General features: G+C 47.3%; 1 protein-coding gene across 1 annotated transcript in view; it reads right to left on the reverse strand.

Annotated features, from left to right (window-relative positions):
- LOC141166623 (uncharacterized) overlaps positions 1 to 19,130 on the reverse strand; it is a 170,577-nt gene that overhangs the window by 75,966 nt on the left and 75,481 nt on the right. The window contains exons 5-6 of the mRNA XM_073653482.1: positions 16,874 to 17,161; positions 5,620 to 5,694 (exon numbers count right to left, since the gene is read on the reverse strand). Coding sequence (XP_073509583.1) covers positions 5,620 to 5,694; positions 16,874 to 17,161 — 363 coding nt within the window. The remainder of the gene's footprint in view (positions 1 to 5,619; positions 5,695 to 16,873; positions 17,162 to 19,130) is intronic.

Raw genomic sequence — 19,130 nt, forward strand, 5'->3', positions numbered from 1 at the left:
CTGGACCCTTGCTCTTTTTGGGCTTCCAATCTGGATAAATGGCCGGAGCTCGCCACTTATGCCTTGGAGATCTTGTCATGCCCCGCAGCCAGTGTTCTGTCTGAACGTGTGTTTAGCGCTGCTGGTGGTGTGCTGACAGATAAGCGCACGCGGCTCTCCACTGATAATGTAGACAGACTCACGTTCATAAAGATGAACAAATCATGGATCTGAAACAACTTTTTTACCCTTGTGTCATCCTGGGGAGAGTAAAAGCTTGATGATTTGTTAAAATCACCTCACCAACCGTTTTAAGCTTTCAAATTACTAATCATGTTCATCTGTATCTTGGCTGGAAAATAATTTGGGCCTTGTAGCAGTGTGCAGTACTGATTCTATTAGGCTATCTATACTAAACTCCACCAGATTTAAAATTACTAATCATGTTTATCTGTATCTTGGCTGGAAAATAATTTGGGCCTTGTAGCAGTGTGCAGTACTGATTCTATTAGGCCATCTATGCTAAACTCCACCAGATTTAAAATTACTAATCATGCTTATCTGTATCTTGGCTGGAAAATAATTTGGGCCTTGTAGCAGTGTGCAGTAGTGATTCTATTAGGCCATCTATACTAAACTCCACCAGATTTAAAATTACTAATCATGTTTATCTGTATCTTGGCTGGAAAATAATTTGGGCCTTGTAGCAGTGTGCAGTACTGATTCTATTAGGCCATCTATGCTAAACTCCACCAGATTTAAAAATACTAATCATGTTTATTTGTATCTTGGCTGGAAAATAATTTGGGCCTTGTAGCAGTGTGCAGTACTGATTCTATTAGGCCATCTATACTAAGCTCCACCAGCTTTCAAATTAATAATAATTTTTAGATGCATCTAGCCCGGAAAATAATTTTGGGGCTCCTAGATGCGCAAGACACATGAGTGCCTTCTTGCTGCACTACCTGCAACATGACCCTCAGATTGTCAGAATTCGAAGTAATCCTGACTACTGGGTTGACACACTCTTAGATCCCCCACACTCTTCGATCAACCTTTTCATTTTAATAAAGAACAAAAAAATGGTCATTTTTGAAATTATAAGCATTAGCAGGTTATTGCAAACTGAAATCAAACAGTTTTCAACTCAAAACTTTATTCTAGGTGATGTTCCATTTGCACATAGGACCCCTTGTTCGAAAGGAGCTTCTGAACTCTCTCGCCCATTGAATTTGTCAGGTTTTGGATGGTTTCTGCTTCAATTGTTTTGCATGAGGACAGAATACCCTCCCAGAGCTGTTGCTTAGATGTGAACTGCCTCCCGCCATCATAGACACTCCTTTTGATGATGCACCAGAGGTTCTCAATGGGGTTGAGGTCAGGGGAGCATGGGGGTCACACCATAAGTTTGTCCCCTTTATGCCCATATCAGCCAGAGATGCAGATGTGTTATGTGCAGCATGAGACGGTGCATTAGCATGCATGAAAATGATCTTGCTGTGGAATACACGGTTCTTCTTCTTGAACCATGGCAGGAAGTGCTGTTTGAGAAACTCCACATACATTATGGAGTTCATCTTTACCCCTTCAGGGATCCTAAAGGGGCCGACAATCTCTCTCCCCATGATTCCAGCCCAAAACATTACTCCACCTCCTCCTTGTTGGCGCCGTAGCCGTGTTTGCATGGGGTGTCCATCAACCAGCCATCCTCCACTCCATCCATCTGGACCATCGAGCGTTGCACGGCACTCATCGGTGAACAAAACAGTTTTGAAGTCAGTCTTCATGTATTGTTTGGCCCACTGGAGCCATTTCTGCTTGTGTGCAGTGGATAGAGGAGGTCGACAGGATGGCTTACTCACAGCTGCAAACCTCTGAAGGACTCTGCATCTTGTTGTTCGGGGGACGTTGGAGGCACCAACAGCTTCAAAAACTTGTCTGCTGCTATGACAAGGCTTTTTTGCCGCTGCTTTTTTAACCTGACGTAATTGCCTGTAGGAAAGAGTCCTCAATTTTCCCTTATCAGCACGCACACGTGTGTACTGTGAATCAGCTACATACTTCTTGATTGTGCGATGATCAGGATGAAGTGTCTTGGCAATGTTGATTGTAGTCATGCCTTGACCTAAACACTCCACAATTTGTTGCTTCTCAGCAGCCGACGCATACTTTTTCTTTCCCATTTTGGCAGAAAATGTAGGTTGCTTAATAATGTGGGACAGCCTTCTTAAGTAGTCTTGCCTTTCATTGGACACACCTGCCAAACTAATTAGCACAGGTGTCTGCAATTGCTTACAGTGATATAAAGAGCCCTGACACACACCACCATCAATTAGTTTAACTGACGAACAAAGAAATTCTTACCTTATCACTCCTAAACACTTTTTGCATAATAATTTGGAACACAGTGTACATGTGCTTTTCCACAAAACACCAGTGGTTTACGTAGTGAATCTTACAGTTCTAACTTGCCAACCATGGTCTGTATGGAGTTGTTCAATAAAGGGCCCAAAATTAAGATAACATAGACGGGAGAGGTCTCTATGAATACGAATTCCTAAGTATTTGATACCCTGTGAGGGCCAGGCAAAGGGAAAGTTGGACTGGATGGAATCCTGTATGGATTTGGGGAGGGAGACATCGAGGGCCTCAGACTTCGCTGCATTGATTTTAACATTTGACCATGTAACAAAGTGATCTATTTCAGCCATAACAGCAGGGATGGATATATGTGATTGAGTGATATATACTAGGACATCATCAGCAAATCCAGAGCACTTGTACTCGGTGCCTCCCACCTCAATTCACCTAATATTGGGGTTATGGCGAATTGATGAGAGCAGGTGCTCCGTCACTAGGATGTATAAGAGAGGGGACAGAGGACATCCCTGCCTTGTCCCATTGGTGATTATGAAAGGTGATGAAAATGTTCCATTTATCTTCAGCCTAGGTGACGTATTGCGATACAGGGCCGTGATTTTGCCTATAAAAGGGTCCCCTAGACCCCTACCCCAAGCTTTTTAAGAGAATAATATATGGCGTGCCAGGAGTCTCTATGGAATGCTTTCTCAGCATCCAACAAGAGTATCTAATTACAAATTTTTAACTGCATCTAGCCCAGGAAATACTTTGTGCCTAGTAGCAGTGTCTGCTAGTCAGCGGATTATCCCAGCTGTTAAGCAAGCTACACCACCTGTAGTTTGGACACTTAATTTTTTCAAAGGAAATGGTTCGGGCCCCCGGGACACTCAGTGAAGAGCATCGGGGAGGCACCCCAAGGCATAGGGGCTGGGACTGGCGGTAGGACGCCTTGCGGTGGACCGCCGAGCTCGATCCTTATAAAAGTTTTTTAACTGCAGCAGCTTTAGTGGATGCTACTGGAGCTGGAATTACGCGGCTGCTGGCATGAGACTTGCCCTCCAATAGATCCTTGTGAAAGGATTTAAAGTGTACTCATTCAAATTAGAGAGGCAATTTAAATTAAAAAGATTAGACCTGCCTCCACCGCAGGGGGGCTCGCTCGACCCACCAGCGGACAGGCACCAGTATTGGGAGAGGGGGGCTGGCCGTCAGGGTCCACCGCGGCTCTGGCACAAACCCGGCGACACGGAGGTCGCACGGGCAGGAACGGACTGGCCGTGTCGGCTTCGCACTTTTTTGGTTTTAGAAGGGCATGACATGCATATATCTGTGTCTCCCCCTCCTTTTACTCCTCCACCTCTTTTCTTTTCGCATGACTATATGTACTTGTCACTTTTCCATGTGTTAGTTGTGTCTTCTGAGCAGTTTGTCAGCTTTTGGACACCTTTGAAGGTGTTTTCTATGTGTTTCTATGTGTTTTTGTTTGCCTGCCATTGGTTTTAATGGTGTTCGAAGGCGTTCGACAAACAGTTCGACTAACAGTTCGGCGAACATACGGGTGTACGACAAACCGAACCGAACTCGAACACTACGGGGGTGGCTCAACACTACTCTTGACAGCTCGCTCACACAAGCGTATAACATGAGTGTATCCGAATTGGATCATATGTGCCCGTACAAGTCTATGGGTGCAGTTAAAACATTGTTCTTGATTGACGTTGATTGACTCGGACAGAGCCAACGGAGAAGATGGAGAAATTACGCACCTGTGCTGCGATTCTCTGGAGAATAGGATCACATTTAGGCCACGGCCCCACTATCCGTATTTGGTCAGAGATCGGCCAGAAAATTTTCTCAGGAGTGGGAGCCAAAACCAGGAGTGGGTGATAAATGCAAATTTGGTGCACTTGTTTCTATTTTACCTTTTCTCGGATTGTTCTTCATCTGGTTTTGGCTCCCACTTGTGAGAAAAAATACTGACTGAATACTGAGCAAATACTGATAGTGGGGCTGTGGCCTAAGATGACATTCGGCTCAAACTGTGACATATTTTGAGCCAAGTGTCAGTAGCATAATCGGCCTGATTCTGTCACATTCGGCCGTCTGATCACAGCCTGATAGTGCAAACAGAGCACATTCAATAGAAAGTATTGGTTACAGGCTCACAATTTGTCCATAAATTTCACTTTTGTCCTGCTGAAAATAGCATTCATGCAGATTGGGCTGGTGGCCCAAATTGTCAGGTCCTCTTGTTGTTCATGTGGTGGTTGGCTGTTCTTGGAGGCATATTGTTACGGATTGTATTATAGACGTATTGTATTATTGTATTGTAGGCAGCTTGATTCATCTAATTGTTCTGTCGTGGGTTGCAGTTGACAAATTTTCAAGTTTCAGCTTTTACTGTGAAATTGACCTCACCCAACGTATTTTTACATACAACACATTTTTCATTTTTCTAACTTCCTTTCCACTTTTTGTAAAGTTGTACAACATAGTACCGGATTTCTCTTCTACATGTGACAAGACCTGTTCGTCAGTCTTGAGCAATTGAAATCGTCACATGAAAAAATATTTTATTTTTATTGCAGGAGACTGATAGACAGGTCTGGTCACATACTCTTGAACTAACAGTCATTTCATGGACTGAAAGCTGTGCAGTGAGGAAAGGCGTACACGTGGGGAGATGTGATTTTCCGCCATTTTGGCGTGAATGATATCTTGTATTTAGCACACCCCTGGATTGATATGATTGGCTTTAGGCAAAAAAAGGCAGTATATGTCATTGAACTATATTCGGATGCAATGACGATATGTAATAGTATGTTATTTACTGGCAGGATTAAGCAATACGGAGGGACTGATCTAACATTGTCGCTTTATATGAAGCTGCTTATTTTAGTTTTATTATATGATAATGTGGTTTTAAAATAATCATGGTTGTTTTTAGTTGCTGGGTCTGACTGGAAGGTGGAGGAAGAGGAGTGGTCACTATGCCCACTTTGGATAAGTAGCCGCACAGATTTTATATGTATTTTGGTGCTGGTTTTTATTGCTTGGGTTGAAAAAGACAATTTTTGGCTGAAAAGTCCCCATTTTTGCCATGTTTGCAACTCTATTGTCAAAATGTAATAAAGTAAGTTTTTTTAATTACATCCGATGTCTTGGAAAACCATTTTATCCTTGTGCTGAATGACTGAGTGGAGAGTTGTTACCAAGAAGCACAGACCTACAGGAGTGGTACAAGGACTTCTTCTGTGAACTAGAAATATTATACTCAACTCGATGTCTTGCTTCTCATGTCAAGTGTAGGCGTCTCATGAACGATTGTGGCTGCTGTAGTTTGTCCTGTGGAAACTAAAAAAAAAGCATGCCAGAATTGTAGAAAAAAGACATGGATCGCACATCCAAAAATCATACGTTGATCTAATGCCGCCAGGCAACAATTACAAAACTGAATATGATGTTCTTAGTTTAACATTCTGATTACACTGTATGAAGCCCACTACCACGTCACGGTGAACCTCTCAGTGGGTCCCTAACTTTTTATAGCCTTTAAGGTGCGACGCCATGTTTCAACCACCACCGCAATAATAGTGCATCCGTAGGGCGGGCAACCTAGTGCCTCACAGAACCTATTCTGCAAGACTGAATCCTCATAACTCCAGGCCACACCACAGACACAACACCACAGCAACAATGGCTGCCACACAGCTCCAACACCAAGTGAATGGAGCAAAAAACTCATCTTCCACAAGCTCTCATACAGTGAACTCAGAGTAAAAATAGGCTAAACCCCTCTTAGAGTTTCCTCTTAATTAAAACCGCCAGTGCTAAATGGGAGGAGTGCTGGTCCAAGGAAAAAAAGGTGTACAATACAGTGCTGTATTTCTGTTCTACATCGTACATAGACAATTAACCAGACTAAAATACAGATGGGGCAAAGGTTTTCAATCATCACTCACAACGCCACCATCTTCTTAATTTAAAATAGCAATGCTCTTGGGTACTAGACAACATCTTCAAAAGACAAGCATATAGCATATCAGCTGGCTGGTTGTCGGTCCATGGTTGAGCATAGCTCTTTGTGTAAACCTGCTTTCAACTGCCATATTTTAAAAGAACACAAGGCACTGAAAGCCACCTCAGGCCAAAAAAAGAGTTAAAATATTTTACCAAATGTTAGTAAAACATGATTTTTTATTTAGACATATTGAAATATATTTTTTTAAAAACATCTTGATTAAGTAAGGTAAATCCACAAAAAATAAATGCATGAAAATGTCACAAAGTATTCACAAGAGCTTGCAACAATGCATGTATCATAGGACCTATTGGGATATGAACACCATGTGGTGAAGAACCCATATCATACTATCTCTCAATCCTGCCTGTGTATAAGCAAATGCATAGAAAGCCCATAATAATACAAAAACATTAAATATGTAAAGACTGTACCGCAGGTATTTAGTTGTCAAACTAAAAAAATCCTAAAAGAAACGATACCGTATGAAGTAATGATATTTAAGGACATGTTTAGCTACATGTGGACCTGTCATGCAAGTGCACGAACGCACGTTTCGCCCATCTTCATCAGGGGACGTGGTAATGGCAAGGGGTATATATATAAACCTTACTGAAAAGATAAGTGTGAGGCGTATTGCAAGTAAATCAAATTGTATTGCTAAACATATCATGCTATGATGGTGCATGCAGCGTCCGTATTAGCCTCCTGTGGGGAACTACCGATTTCCAGTCCGTGGACCACTACCGATTTCCAGTCCGTGGACCACATGTGGAACACAAGCATATCGGCAACCCTCGCACACGTGTACACAGGCCACCATGCCGTACTAATGGAAGAACCCAGAGGAGGATCGGACCTTGCATCCGCACCATGGTAAATAGCAAATAGTAGCCGGAGAAACCCTGGACATATCCTGTCTATCTCTATGGGGATGTAATTACAGAAGACATTGATGTTTATATAATAACCCTATTATGATACAAATACATATCTATAATAAAATTAATAAATGAAAATATAGGTGAGTGTCATTTGCATTATTTTTTATGAACATGAACCTGCATGACATTAATAATCTAAAACCCCATTTAATGAAGATCTCCTAAAAAATCTATATGGCCATATAGATTTATAGAAAAAAAGAGATTAAGAGCAGCACCAGGAAGCAAAACAAAAAATTAAGGGTGCCAAGTCCTCCAGGCATGTACCAAACCTTTTGAATATTTTTGAAAAAACTAAGACAGAGCTCCTTCTTGGAAAAATATTAAGGATTTATTAGCTCAAAAGAGTGCTAGCAACGTTTTGGCGCTACATGTGAGCCTTTCTCAAGCAATGTGCAATGTGAACTGACAGGGTGTATAACAATGCATTCATTTACAAATTGATTACATAATTAAATATAAAAAGTGTTGTGCATGATCATTCTAAAGACAAAATATACATGATTATATGAGGTGACACCTTAGCAATATAAAACAGTTCATAATTCCACCAGAGCGTGATCTATACTCTCATTATATGTTATAAAACAGTAAATTGAAATCTATCAACAGCTGTCTACAATTCATGTAACAAGCCTCGCAACAGAATATTATCATAAGTATACCCCCGAATATCAGCATCTCGCTAATACTGTGTTACCCTGCTACAGCAGGTACCACAGGACCCAAAAGGGTGCATGGATGGACTTCTCCACAAGAAGCCCTCATTACAAGCAGACACCTCCACCCTTCCACCTCATACCACCAGAGGGAGCCCTGATAGGGATATATATATGGAGGGTGGAGCCAGGCAGTTAGTAGTTCAGAGAGTGTGCTGCCACTGAGAGCAGTGAAGACGCAGCACGTCTGCTGCTGAGTTGAGGGCCCCGAGTGTGGCCGGAGGCAAGGAGGAAAGGAGAGAGGAGTTGAGGGGGCAGAGGAGCATCATAGGCTCACCCTAAGGCACAAACCGGACACCGGGTCCGCACCTACAGTGTCCTTTATACCCAGTAGGGATCACAGGCATACCAGGAGGACTACAAGTCCCTGGTCGACCTGAAGCTAAACCCTTGACAGGACTAGGAACCACGAAGGCCCTGGCGTCCAGGGATAGTGGTTGCCAGAAAAAGGTCCTACTACCAAGCGACACAGGTGAAGGAACAGCACGACACAGAAGCTAGGCCCAGTTGCAGGCTGGCCAGGAGCTTAAAGAGGGGGAGACACGGACCAGGAGGCCTTATACCCGCTCACTGGGGAGAAGTCCTGAAGTGCACCATTCCTACCGAGTACCCTGGACCATACCTGACATCTGCACCAGTAAAGGTACTGAAGTGAATCCCCTGTCTCTGTCAGTTACTCCTGCTGCGCCATCTCTCCTGCACTGCAAGCCTCAGCATCACCACCATTTGCACCTACACTGCCCCAGGGGCCCGCTCTGCCTGTGGGGAGCAGAAACATCCCAGCTGCCATCCCATCACCCCCCAGAGGTCTGCAGCAGTGCCGGTAACCATTACCGGAAACCATAGGTGGCGTCACGAAACAAACTGTACACTAAAACCACTTTTTAAAGAGAGACCCAGAGTACGGGCCCGGGAGCCGACTGCCGTGACCTCCTAAACAAGGTAAAAGGCCCGGGTACTGAGTCCCCTATATTCCCCCTGGGTGACACATCTCTCTTTCCTGGCGTCACGAACAGGATCTCGTGCCCGTTGCCACCGGGTACTGTGTGCCGTATTTGAACTGTGTTTGAACTGTGGTGAACATCGCCGCCATTACCGCGCCGCCACACGGGAAGAAGAGAGGCGTAACCGTGGGAATCAGAGAGGCGTGACAGTTGGAAGCGCGCGAAGCTCAAGCCCCGCCTCACGCTCTGACGCAGCACCAGGAAGCGTCAGGTCCTGGAAGGAGACCGTCATCTGCGGAGCTGTGGCCTCCCCGAAAAAGGAAAAGAAGGTAGGCTACGGTTTACTAGGGGGACGCAACCATGGCCGATGACCAGCAAAACGCCGGAGCACCGGTTAACGCTCCTGATGCACAACTTGCGCCCGGCGCTGCTCAAGCCAGAGCGGCCGCCCCACCAGCAGGGGTCGTGACTCCGTTAATACCCATGGCCCTGCCGTATATCCCTGGAGCGAAATAGCTTCCCCAGTATGACGGCAAACCAGACACCCTGTCTGGATTCAAAAGGAAAATATGCGGTGTACTGGATATGTACTCAATGACTGGTAAACAGAGAGCCGCTGTTGTGCTGGGACAATTGACTGGTGCTGCAGAGCGGGAAGTTGAAACCTGGCCAGCCGCAGACCAGGAATCAGTATCCATTATCTTTAAGAGACTGCAAACTCTCTTTGAAAACCGCACTGAGACAGATCTCCGGATGAGGTTCTACCACTGTACCCAGAAACCTGAAGACAGTATCTGGGACTATGCCTAGCACTTACAGGAAGCCTTGCAGGCCCTGAAACAGATTAGTCCAGCCAGCATACATGATGAGGACAAAATGCTGACAGAACAGTTCATCCGGGGGTTGAGGTCCCAGGAGGAGAGCAGAACCGCACGGTGGTGGTCCTTAGATCATCCAAATGCCACCTTTGATGCCCTGAAGGACATGGCTATTAAGGGTCTGCAGCCCCTGGAACCATCAGATACTGCTATCCAGCGTGACCAGGGCGGGACCACCCCAGTGCCCGCAGCACCCACTGCTCCTTCATTAACGGCTGAAACAAAGATGCAAACAGTGCCCCCTAGCGAGCTGGACAGCCTGTACTCTGAAGTGCGTCAGCTAAGTAAAACCCTGACCACTGTCCTGAGCACTCTGCAGCTACAGACGGAGCCCGAGCCGGAAGGAAGGATCCTACTCGCCGATAGTCCTGAGGATGTCCCCTGGATGAGGAGAAGGAGGAGGACAATGCCACCCCGTGGGAGGACCAACGACCAACGTCGCCATCCAGGAGACTTCATCTGCTACCGTTGCCACAAGGCAGGCCACACCGCGCGGGATTGTCCTTTAAACGGGCAAACCCTGGGGCCAAGGGCCGACACCCAGGAGTAAATCAACCAGGCCCATCAAGCTCGTACGACCGGTTTGTAGGAGGAAGGCCTTTCCTGTCCATCGTGCTGGACGGCATAGCAACACCTGCATTACTGGACACTGGCTCACAGGTAACCATCATACCTGATGTCCTCTACAAAAGGTACTGGTCCATAGATGAACTCCACCCGCCAGCCCCGAACTAAAGGACCAAGGACTAATTGTCATAGAATCTAATCCCGGTGATACCAATCCGTATATGATACTTGGTACAAATATTGTTGGTAACTGTTTGGTAACACTGAGAAGTGTTGTTTTTACTCCAACAGATTGCTGACACTGCCAAACCAGGACAGAGGAAGGTGCTCCAGAAAGAAATTCGAGCCCTCCTGTACCAGCAACAGGTAAAGCTAACAGGTGGTGAGATTGGTAATGTACGGGTGACAGACCCGATACCCATTGTGATTTCCCCAATGAGTGAGATGCTGATTTGGTGTAGGGCAGCAATAGGTCTCAAGGGACAGAACTACCAGGCGGTAGTGGAGCCCACTAGCTCAGAGCACAGACCTACACTCCTAACTGCTAGAGGGGTAGTTGATGTACGCAATGGAAGGGTACCTGTACGTCTCCTAAATTGTGGGGAGGAGGAAGTTAAATTGCCAAGATACGCCACTGTTGCCAGATTGAATACGGTGAATAATGATGCCATACACACAGTGGAATCCTTGACCCCACCAGACATAGTGGAGGACAATGACTCCGAAGCTCAGTTGGAGGATTGGTGTCAACAGCTCCATGTTGGGACTGACGCCACCCCTGTCCATCAGAAACACGGTGTTTACAGAGTGGTTCAGGAATATGAACAAGTGTTTAGTAAGCACCCACTTGATTTTGGGAGGGTTAAAGGGGTACAACACCACATTCCCACTGGTAACCATCCACCCATTAAGGAGCGTTACAGACCCATACCACCAGCACATTACCAAAAAGCCAAGGAAATGTTCTATGACATGAAAAAGGCAGGGGTAGTAAGGGATAGCTGTAGCCCCTGGGCAGCTCCCCTGGTCCTGATCAGAAAGAAGGATGGTAGCATGAGGATGTGTGCAGATTATAGACAAATTAATTGAATAACACATAAAGATGCATACCCTTTGCCCCGTATAGAGGAATCCCTGGCTGCACTGAAATCTGCCAATTACTTCTCTACATTGGATCTCACTAGCGGGTACTGGCAAGTCTCTGTTGCTGAAGAAGACCGGGAGAAGACAGCCTTCACCACCCCGATGGGACTGTGCAAATTTAACACTACGCCGTTTGGGCTCTGCAACGCCCCCGGGACGTTCCAGAGGCTGATGGAGTGTTGCTTAGGACACCGGAACCTTGAGACAGTGCTAATATATCTGGATGACGTTATCGTGTACTCGAGGACGTATGAAGATCATCTAAAGCACCTGGCGTTGGTATTTAAGGCATTGTCCCGGTATGGGATGAAACTAAAACCTTCTAAGTGCCACCTGCTCAAGCAGAAGGTTCAGTACCTGGGACACGTAGTCAGCTCAGAGGGAGTAGCACCAGACCTGGAGAAGGTCACTGCCATCCAGAAGTGGCCTGAACCGAAAAACATCAAGGAAGTACGGCAATTCCTGTGACTGGTCGGGTACTACAGGAGGTTCATAAAGGACTATACCAAAAAGGTAGCACCTCTACAAGATCTCCTGGTAGGACAGTCCAAAAGACGAAAAAGTCCCCCGTTCCAGTGGGGCAAAGAGCAGACTGAGTCCTTTGCATCAATGAAGGAAGTCCTAACCGGTGAAGAAATCCTGGCTTACCCTGACTGCAGCCAGCCTTTCCTGTTGTACACCGACGCAGCAACGAGGGACTGGGAGCTGTGTTGTCCCAGAAGCAAAACGGCAGAGAAAAGGTAATTGCGTATGCCAGTAGGAAGCTTCGCCCTACTGAGAGGAACCCGGAGAATTACAGTTCCTTCAAGCTGGAGTTCCTGGCCTTGGTCTGGGCTATCACTGAAAGATTCAAGCATTACCTAGCCTCAACTAAATTCACAGCCTTTACCAACAATAATCCCTTGACACACCTGGAGACAGCCAGGTTGGGAGCCATGGAACAGCGTTGGGTGGCCAGGTTGTCGAATTATCAGTTCACAATCAAGTACCGGGCAGGTCACAAGAACACCAATGCAGATGCCCTGTCAAGGATGCCCCACCAGTCAGACACCGAGGATGAAGTGGATGATCTCGAAGAAATTGAACTACCTGCTTTCCACATAAATGGAATGGTCCACAAGCAGCACGCCTCCAGAAGATGTCATGGTAGGACACTAAACCCTCTACCTCATCACAGCTGAGACCCAGGACAGTGACCCGATTGCCAGCCTCATCAAAAGACTGATAACCCAAGAAGGTTCTCACCTGGAGAAGGATGCTCCTCCACAAGCCAAACACCTGTGGAATGAGAGAAGCCGGCTGTTCATCTACAGAGAGAAGCTGTGCAGAAGGTATGTCAACCCCAAGACCCATGAAATGGAGTGGCAGATTGTTGTACCCAGGACGGATATCCAGATGGTGTTGGAGGCCTACCATGACCAAGCAGGTCACTTTGGCTGGAAGAAGCTGGAAACCCTGCTGAAGGACTGGTTCTATTGGGTTGGAATGCGGAGCTCCATAGAAAGGTGGTGCCGGAATTGTGGACCCTGTAGCCTTCGAAGAAAAGACTATGGCAGCCAGAAAGCACCCTTGCAGTCCATCAAAACAACCCAACCCCTGGAGATTGTTGCTCTGGATCATGTCAAACTGTCACCCGCCCTGACCATGGTGGATCACTATTCCCGGTTCCTAGTGTTAGCCCCTGTCAAGGACCTGACAACAGAAACTGCGGCAAGAACGTTCCAACCCTACTTCTGCAGACCCCACGGATATCCGGAAAAGGTGCTCACAGATCAAGGCCCTGCTTTCGAAGCTGAGCTATTCAAGGAATTCTGCCACCTGTATGGATGCAAGAAGATTCGGACTACGTCATATCATCCGCAGACCAACGGTATGTGCGAGAAAATGAGAAACATCGTTATAGACCTGTTGAAAACCCAACCCTTGGAAGAAAGGAACCAGTGGCCAGAAAAGCTACCTGACCTAGTGGACCTGTATAACCACATACACGTGAGTTCTACAAATTGTACCCCAGCGTACCTCATGAGAGCAAGACCTGGAAAATTGCCCATGGACCTGGAACTCGGAGTGGTAGAACCTGCTGCAGATAAGTCCACTGAAGATTGGGACACAAGTCGGCAAGAGCAGTACAGGAAGGTACAGGCCTGTGTCGAAGACAGTCTAAACAAGGTGAGGGAAAGACAGGAAGGGCAGTACAATAAACATGCACCAGCAGAACCCTTGGCACCTGGAGAGATAGTGCTGAAGCGGAAAAGAAGAGGTCACAAGCTCGATGACCAGTGGGAAAGAGAGCCCTACACTGTGCTAAACTCCAGATTTGACAACAGTAAATCTGCCTGATTAGTAAGGATGGAGGTAAGACAACCCCAACAGTCTTAAGAGACCACTTGAAAGTGTGCCCAGGTCTATTGAAGACAACGGAGGAAGAAGTACCTCCTATAGCACCGGAAGAACCCAAGGAAGATGTGCTTCACACAGTTCTAGGAGATTTCCCTGCGGACTGGCCTCAACTTGATGGAGCAGTTATTATACCAGTAATACACTTCTATCAACCATGAGAAGAACCTGCGAGCACTCTAGAAGAACCTGCTCAGGAACAGGAACAGTCCCCAGTAAGAGGAGGATTGTCCGTTGAAGCAGAGCCTGAAGGCCCAGTAATAAGTGCACTTGCAAGTCCCATAGAGAGATTGAGGCAGTTTTATAATCTACCAGCACGTACACTTGATAGGTTAGCAGAGAGTGCATGCAGAGACACCAGTATCACCCCAGTGCTACAAAGGTCCACACGCAGCACACAAATCCCTGCCAGGTTTAGGGATTAAAATACAAAATGCCTGAAGTATAAATAGTTACCCAGTTGGGTATTGTTACTGTTAATTATTATGTAAACTGAAATTAATGTGTGCCTGTAGTTACCCCTCAGGGTACAGAGACTTGTAGGCTGAGGACTGTGAGCAGCCAAAAACTGTCCTTGTAAATAGTTGCACTCATCAAAAGTGCCCCCCTTTTATTTGACCACTGCACAAAAACCCTTTTGGCGCGGCCGAAGACGTGGTCCAACACCTGAATCACTTATGCCCTGTAGCCATGCCCAGGGCCTACGTTGAGGGTTTTCAGGCAGGTCCCTGAAATGGACACCGGGTTACAGGACTTACTGTAACATTGTTATTGTTATCACTATTGTTACCTGTTTAAAAAATGCTTCAGTCCAGGAGTACTGAATTGTACTAGGGGGGAATGTGGCACCCTGCTACAACAGGTACCACAGGACCCAAAAGAGTGCATGGATGGACTTCTCCACAAGAGGCCCTCATTACGTGCAGACACCTCCACCCTTCCACCTCATACCACCAGAGGGAGCCCTGATAGGGATATATATATATGGAGGGTGGAGCCAGGCAGTTAGTAGTTCAGAGAGTGTGCTGCCACTGAGAGCAGTGAAGATGCAGCAAGTCTGCTGCTGAGTTGAGGGCCCTGAGTGTGGCTGGAGGCAAGGAGGAGAGGAGAGAGAAGTTGAGGGGGCAGAGGAGCATCATAGGCTCACCCCAAGACACAAACCGGACACCGGGTCCGCGCCTATTGGGTCCTTTATACCCAGTAGGGATCACCGGCATACCAGGAGGACTACAAGTCCCTGGTTGACCTGAAGCTAAACCCTTGACAGGACTAGGAACCACGAAGGCCCTGGCGTCCAGGGATAGTGGTTGCCAGAAAAAGGTCCTACTACCAAGTGACAGGTGAAGGAACAAGACGACACAGAAGCTAGGCCCAGTTGCAGGCTGGCCAGGAGCTTAGAGAGAGGGAGACACGGACCAGGAGGCCTTATACCCTCTCACTGGGGAGAAGTCCTGAAGTGCACCCTTCCTACCGAGTACCCTGGACCATACCTGACATCCGCACCAGTAAAGGTACTGAAGTGAATCCCCTGTCTCTGTCAGTTACTCCTGCTGCGCCATCTCTCCTGCACTGCAAGCCCCAGCATCACCACCATTTGCACCTACACTGCCCCAGGGGCACGCTCCGCCTGTGGGGATCAGAAACATCCCAGCTGCCATCCCATCACCCCCCAGAGGTCTGCAGCAGTGCCGGTAACCATTACCGGAAGCCACAGGTGGCGTCACGAGACAAACTGTACACTAAAACCCCTTTTTAAAGAGAGACCCAGAGTACGGGCCCAGGAGCCGACTGCTGTGACCTCCTAAACAGGTAAAAGGCCCAGGTACCGAGTCCCCTATATTCCCCCTGAGTGACACAATACAACTGCACATGTCAGAGTAGTTGTTGCTGAAAAGCGTCTGTGATGGGCGGAAGTAGCAGCCGCGCCATCTTTAATGTGGTCCAAACCACACAAAGTCAATGCGCAGGCACTAATTACGTACCTCCATTATATCAAAAGGATGCATACATTTTAATAACATTAATACAGCGCTTCTAGTAAACTAGAAGCACCACTGATTGTACATGTCTGGTGTTTTATAGAGAATAAGCTCACAAATGAACAGTGAGAAAAGAACCAATTAAAAAAAGGTAAGCACTGGGGTTCAATTGACAAGAAGACAGAATGGCAAACAGGCAAAATATAAGCGAGATATATATAATACCATTAGGTAACACCCCCCATTTGCTGGGGCTGGTAAACCCAACGTTATAGGGCTACGGGGAATTGTAAGCCCCGTGAGGGACAAACTACTCAACCCACTGCCCTATTGGTATTAAATCCCATAGCACTATATGCCATAATTATACCATCCATTACTGTCATTATTAATTTTCACACCATTTCTCTGTACATAACAGCTACATTTACCTTAAGAGACAATAAGTGACCATTGATATTGAGTTTTTAACTTAAATGATATCAAACAGCGACAAATAGCATTGATATGAGTGTTTATTTCATAGGGATACATAGATTTAACAAAGGTCCACATGATGATATAGAGATGAGCCATGCCCCAAGTTTGACCTGTGTAGGAGTTGTTTTTTCTCACCCATAGCTCTTCTGTATTCTGAAGAACATGCCTCGGTATACAACTTACACAAAGGCAAAAGGAAATCAGCAGCGAGACAGCAACAGAACCTGCTGCGGCTCAGCGGACGGAGACACCGACACAAGAACCCAAGACCGCTGGATCGAATCCCAAATCATGACATCTACATAATGAAATGTTCCATGCGTCTTGTATTTATGTGCTGTAAATGCACAAATATCTCCCAGCAATCCCTTCAGGTGATAAGGAATACTAATGCCTGGCATTTTACCACCATTGTTATTTTATATTTACCTTTTAAGTGCCAATGGTTGCTCAATACTTACCAGACACATTCACTATTATATATTCACTAGGCAATGAAGTCATCCTTCTGTCTTGTATTTCTGTGCTGTAAGTACATGAATATCTCCCACCGTTTCCTTTGTTAGATATGGTGATCACATATATGTTATCTTTTGCCTCGTTTAAAGGTTGAACATATCCTTCCTTGTAAAACCGAATCATCTTCTCCTTCAAGATCCTGGGAGGAGAACATGTTATGGTGATTGATTCTCCTATTTTGTACACAGTATGTGAAGGTTCCAGAATAATAACTGGACGTGGCAGCTTGTCTGCAAAATAAAGTGTTATGAGCTTAGCTGGGTGAAAGACAATATATACAGTATCTTGAATACTTTCAAGATTCCTAGTTAGCAAGCACTTGTCACAAGATACAAAAAAATCAGAAACCTCCTACGTTGGCTAATGACACATACAGGAATGCTACACATATCTACTATATAATTGTCTTATCCCGTCTGTCTGTCTGTCTGTCTGTCTGTCCAGGAAATTCCGCGTTGCTCATTGGTCTGGCAGCGGCCAATCAGCGCCGCGGGATTTCTGAAAAAAGATGGCGGCCGTTAGCGGCTCATCTGCGGGACGTAGCTCAGCGGCGTTGCAGCCGGGAGATGAGCAGCGCGAGGCGCTCATTTCCCGGCCGGTACCAGCAGAAGGACCCCGACCGCCGGACCCATCTGCGGGACGGAGACGCAGCCGGGAGATGAGCGGCGCGAGGCGCTCATCTCCCGGCCGGTAGCAGCGGAAGGACCGCCGGCGTCGCTGACATCCATGCGGAAGGGAGGACCGGGGAGTGGCGCTGCGGGTCGGGATACTTCTGCTGCGAGCGCCCGCTCATGTCCCGGGTTCTCGCAGCGGAAGTAGCCGCACAGGCAGCGCCGCTCCCCGGTCCTCACCAAGACGATTCGATGATTGGTCGCGGTCTTCGGACCCGACCAATCACTGATCTTTAGCGCAAAAGTTAAATACCACTGTGCTGATTGGTCCCGGACGCTGCCCGCGACCAATCACCGATTTGGGCGCCAAATTTAAATATCGGCCGCGACCAATCAGCACAGCGGTGTTTAAATCTGGAGCCAAGATCGGTGATTGGTCGCGGCCAATATTTAAATTTGGTGCCCAAATCGGTGATTGGTCGCGGGCAGCGTCCGCGACCAATCAGCACAGTAGTGGTTAACTTTAGCCGCAAGATCAGTGATTGGTCGCGGGCCAATACCGCGACCAATCACCGATTTGTGCGGCACATTTAAATAGCGGCCGCGACCAATTGGATGTCAGCGCCGCTCCCCGGTCCCCCCTTCACACCCTAGCCGCATAGATGTCAGCGGCGCTGCCTGTGCGGATACTTCCGCTCCGAGAACCCGGGACATGAGCGGGCGCTCGCAGCAGAAGTATCCCGACCCACAGCGCCGCTCCCCGGTCCTCCCTTCACACCCTAGCCGCTGATGTCCCCACAGTATCCGCATGGTGTTACAAAGGTCCGGACATTTGTGTTAAAAATCGCTGATTGGTCGCTGGCGGTGCCCGCGACCAATCACCGATTTGGGCGCCAAATTTAAATATCGGCCGCGACCAATCACCGATCTTGGCTCCACGTTTAAACACCGCTGTACTGATTGGTCGCGGCCGCTATTTAAATGTGGCGCCCAAATCGGTGATTGGTCGCGGGAAGCGGCCGCGACCAATCAGCAGAGCGGTGTTTAACTTTAGCGCCAAGATCACTGATTGGTCGCGTGTGGAGAGCGCGACCAATCAGCGAATTGTATTGGTGAGGAGCGGGGAGCGGAATCGTATTAGTGGGGAGCGCCGCTGCCTGTGCGGATACTTCCACTGCGAGAAGCCTGGAGATGAGCGACCAATCACCGATCTTGGCTCCACATTTAAACACCGCTGTACTGATTGGTCGCGGACGCTATTTAAATGTGGCGCCAAAATCGGTGATTGGTCACGCCCAGCGTCGGCGACCAATCAGCACAGCGGTGTTTAAATGTGGAGCCAAGATCGGTGATTGGTCGCGGCCGATATTTAAATTTGGCGCCCAAATCGGTGATTGGTCGCGGGCAACGCCAGCGACCAATCAGCGATTTTTAACACAAATGTCCGGATCTTTGTAACACCATGCGGATACTGTGGGGACATCAGCGGCTAGGGTGTGAAGGGAGGACCGGGGAGCGGCGCTGCGGGTCGGGATACTTCTGCTGCGAGCAGTCGCTCATGTCCCGGGTTCTTGCAGCGGCAGTAGCC

Source organism: Phyllobates terribilis, unplaced genomic scaffold (assembly GCF_046119375.1).
Source record: "Phyllobates terribilis strain yellow unplaced genomic scaffold, ASM4611937v1 Scaffold_1__5_contigs__length_1240528914, whole genome shotgun sequence".
Taxonomy (NCBI): domain Eukaryota; kingdom Metazoa; phylum Chordata; class Amphibia; order Anura; family Dendrobatidae; genus Phyllobates; species Phyllobates terribilis.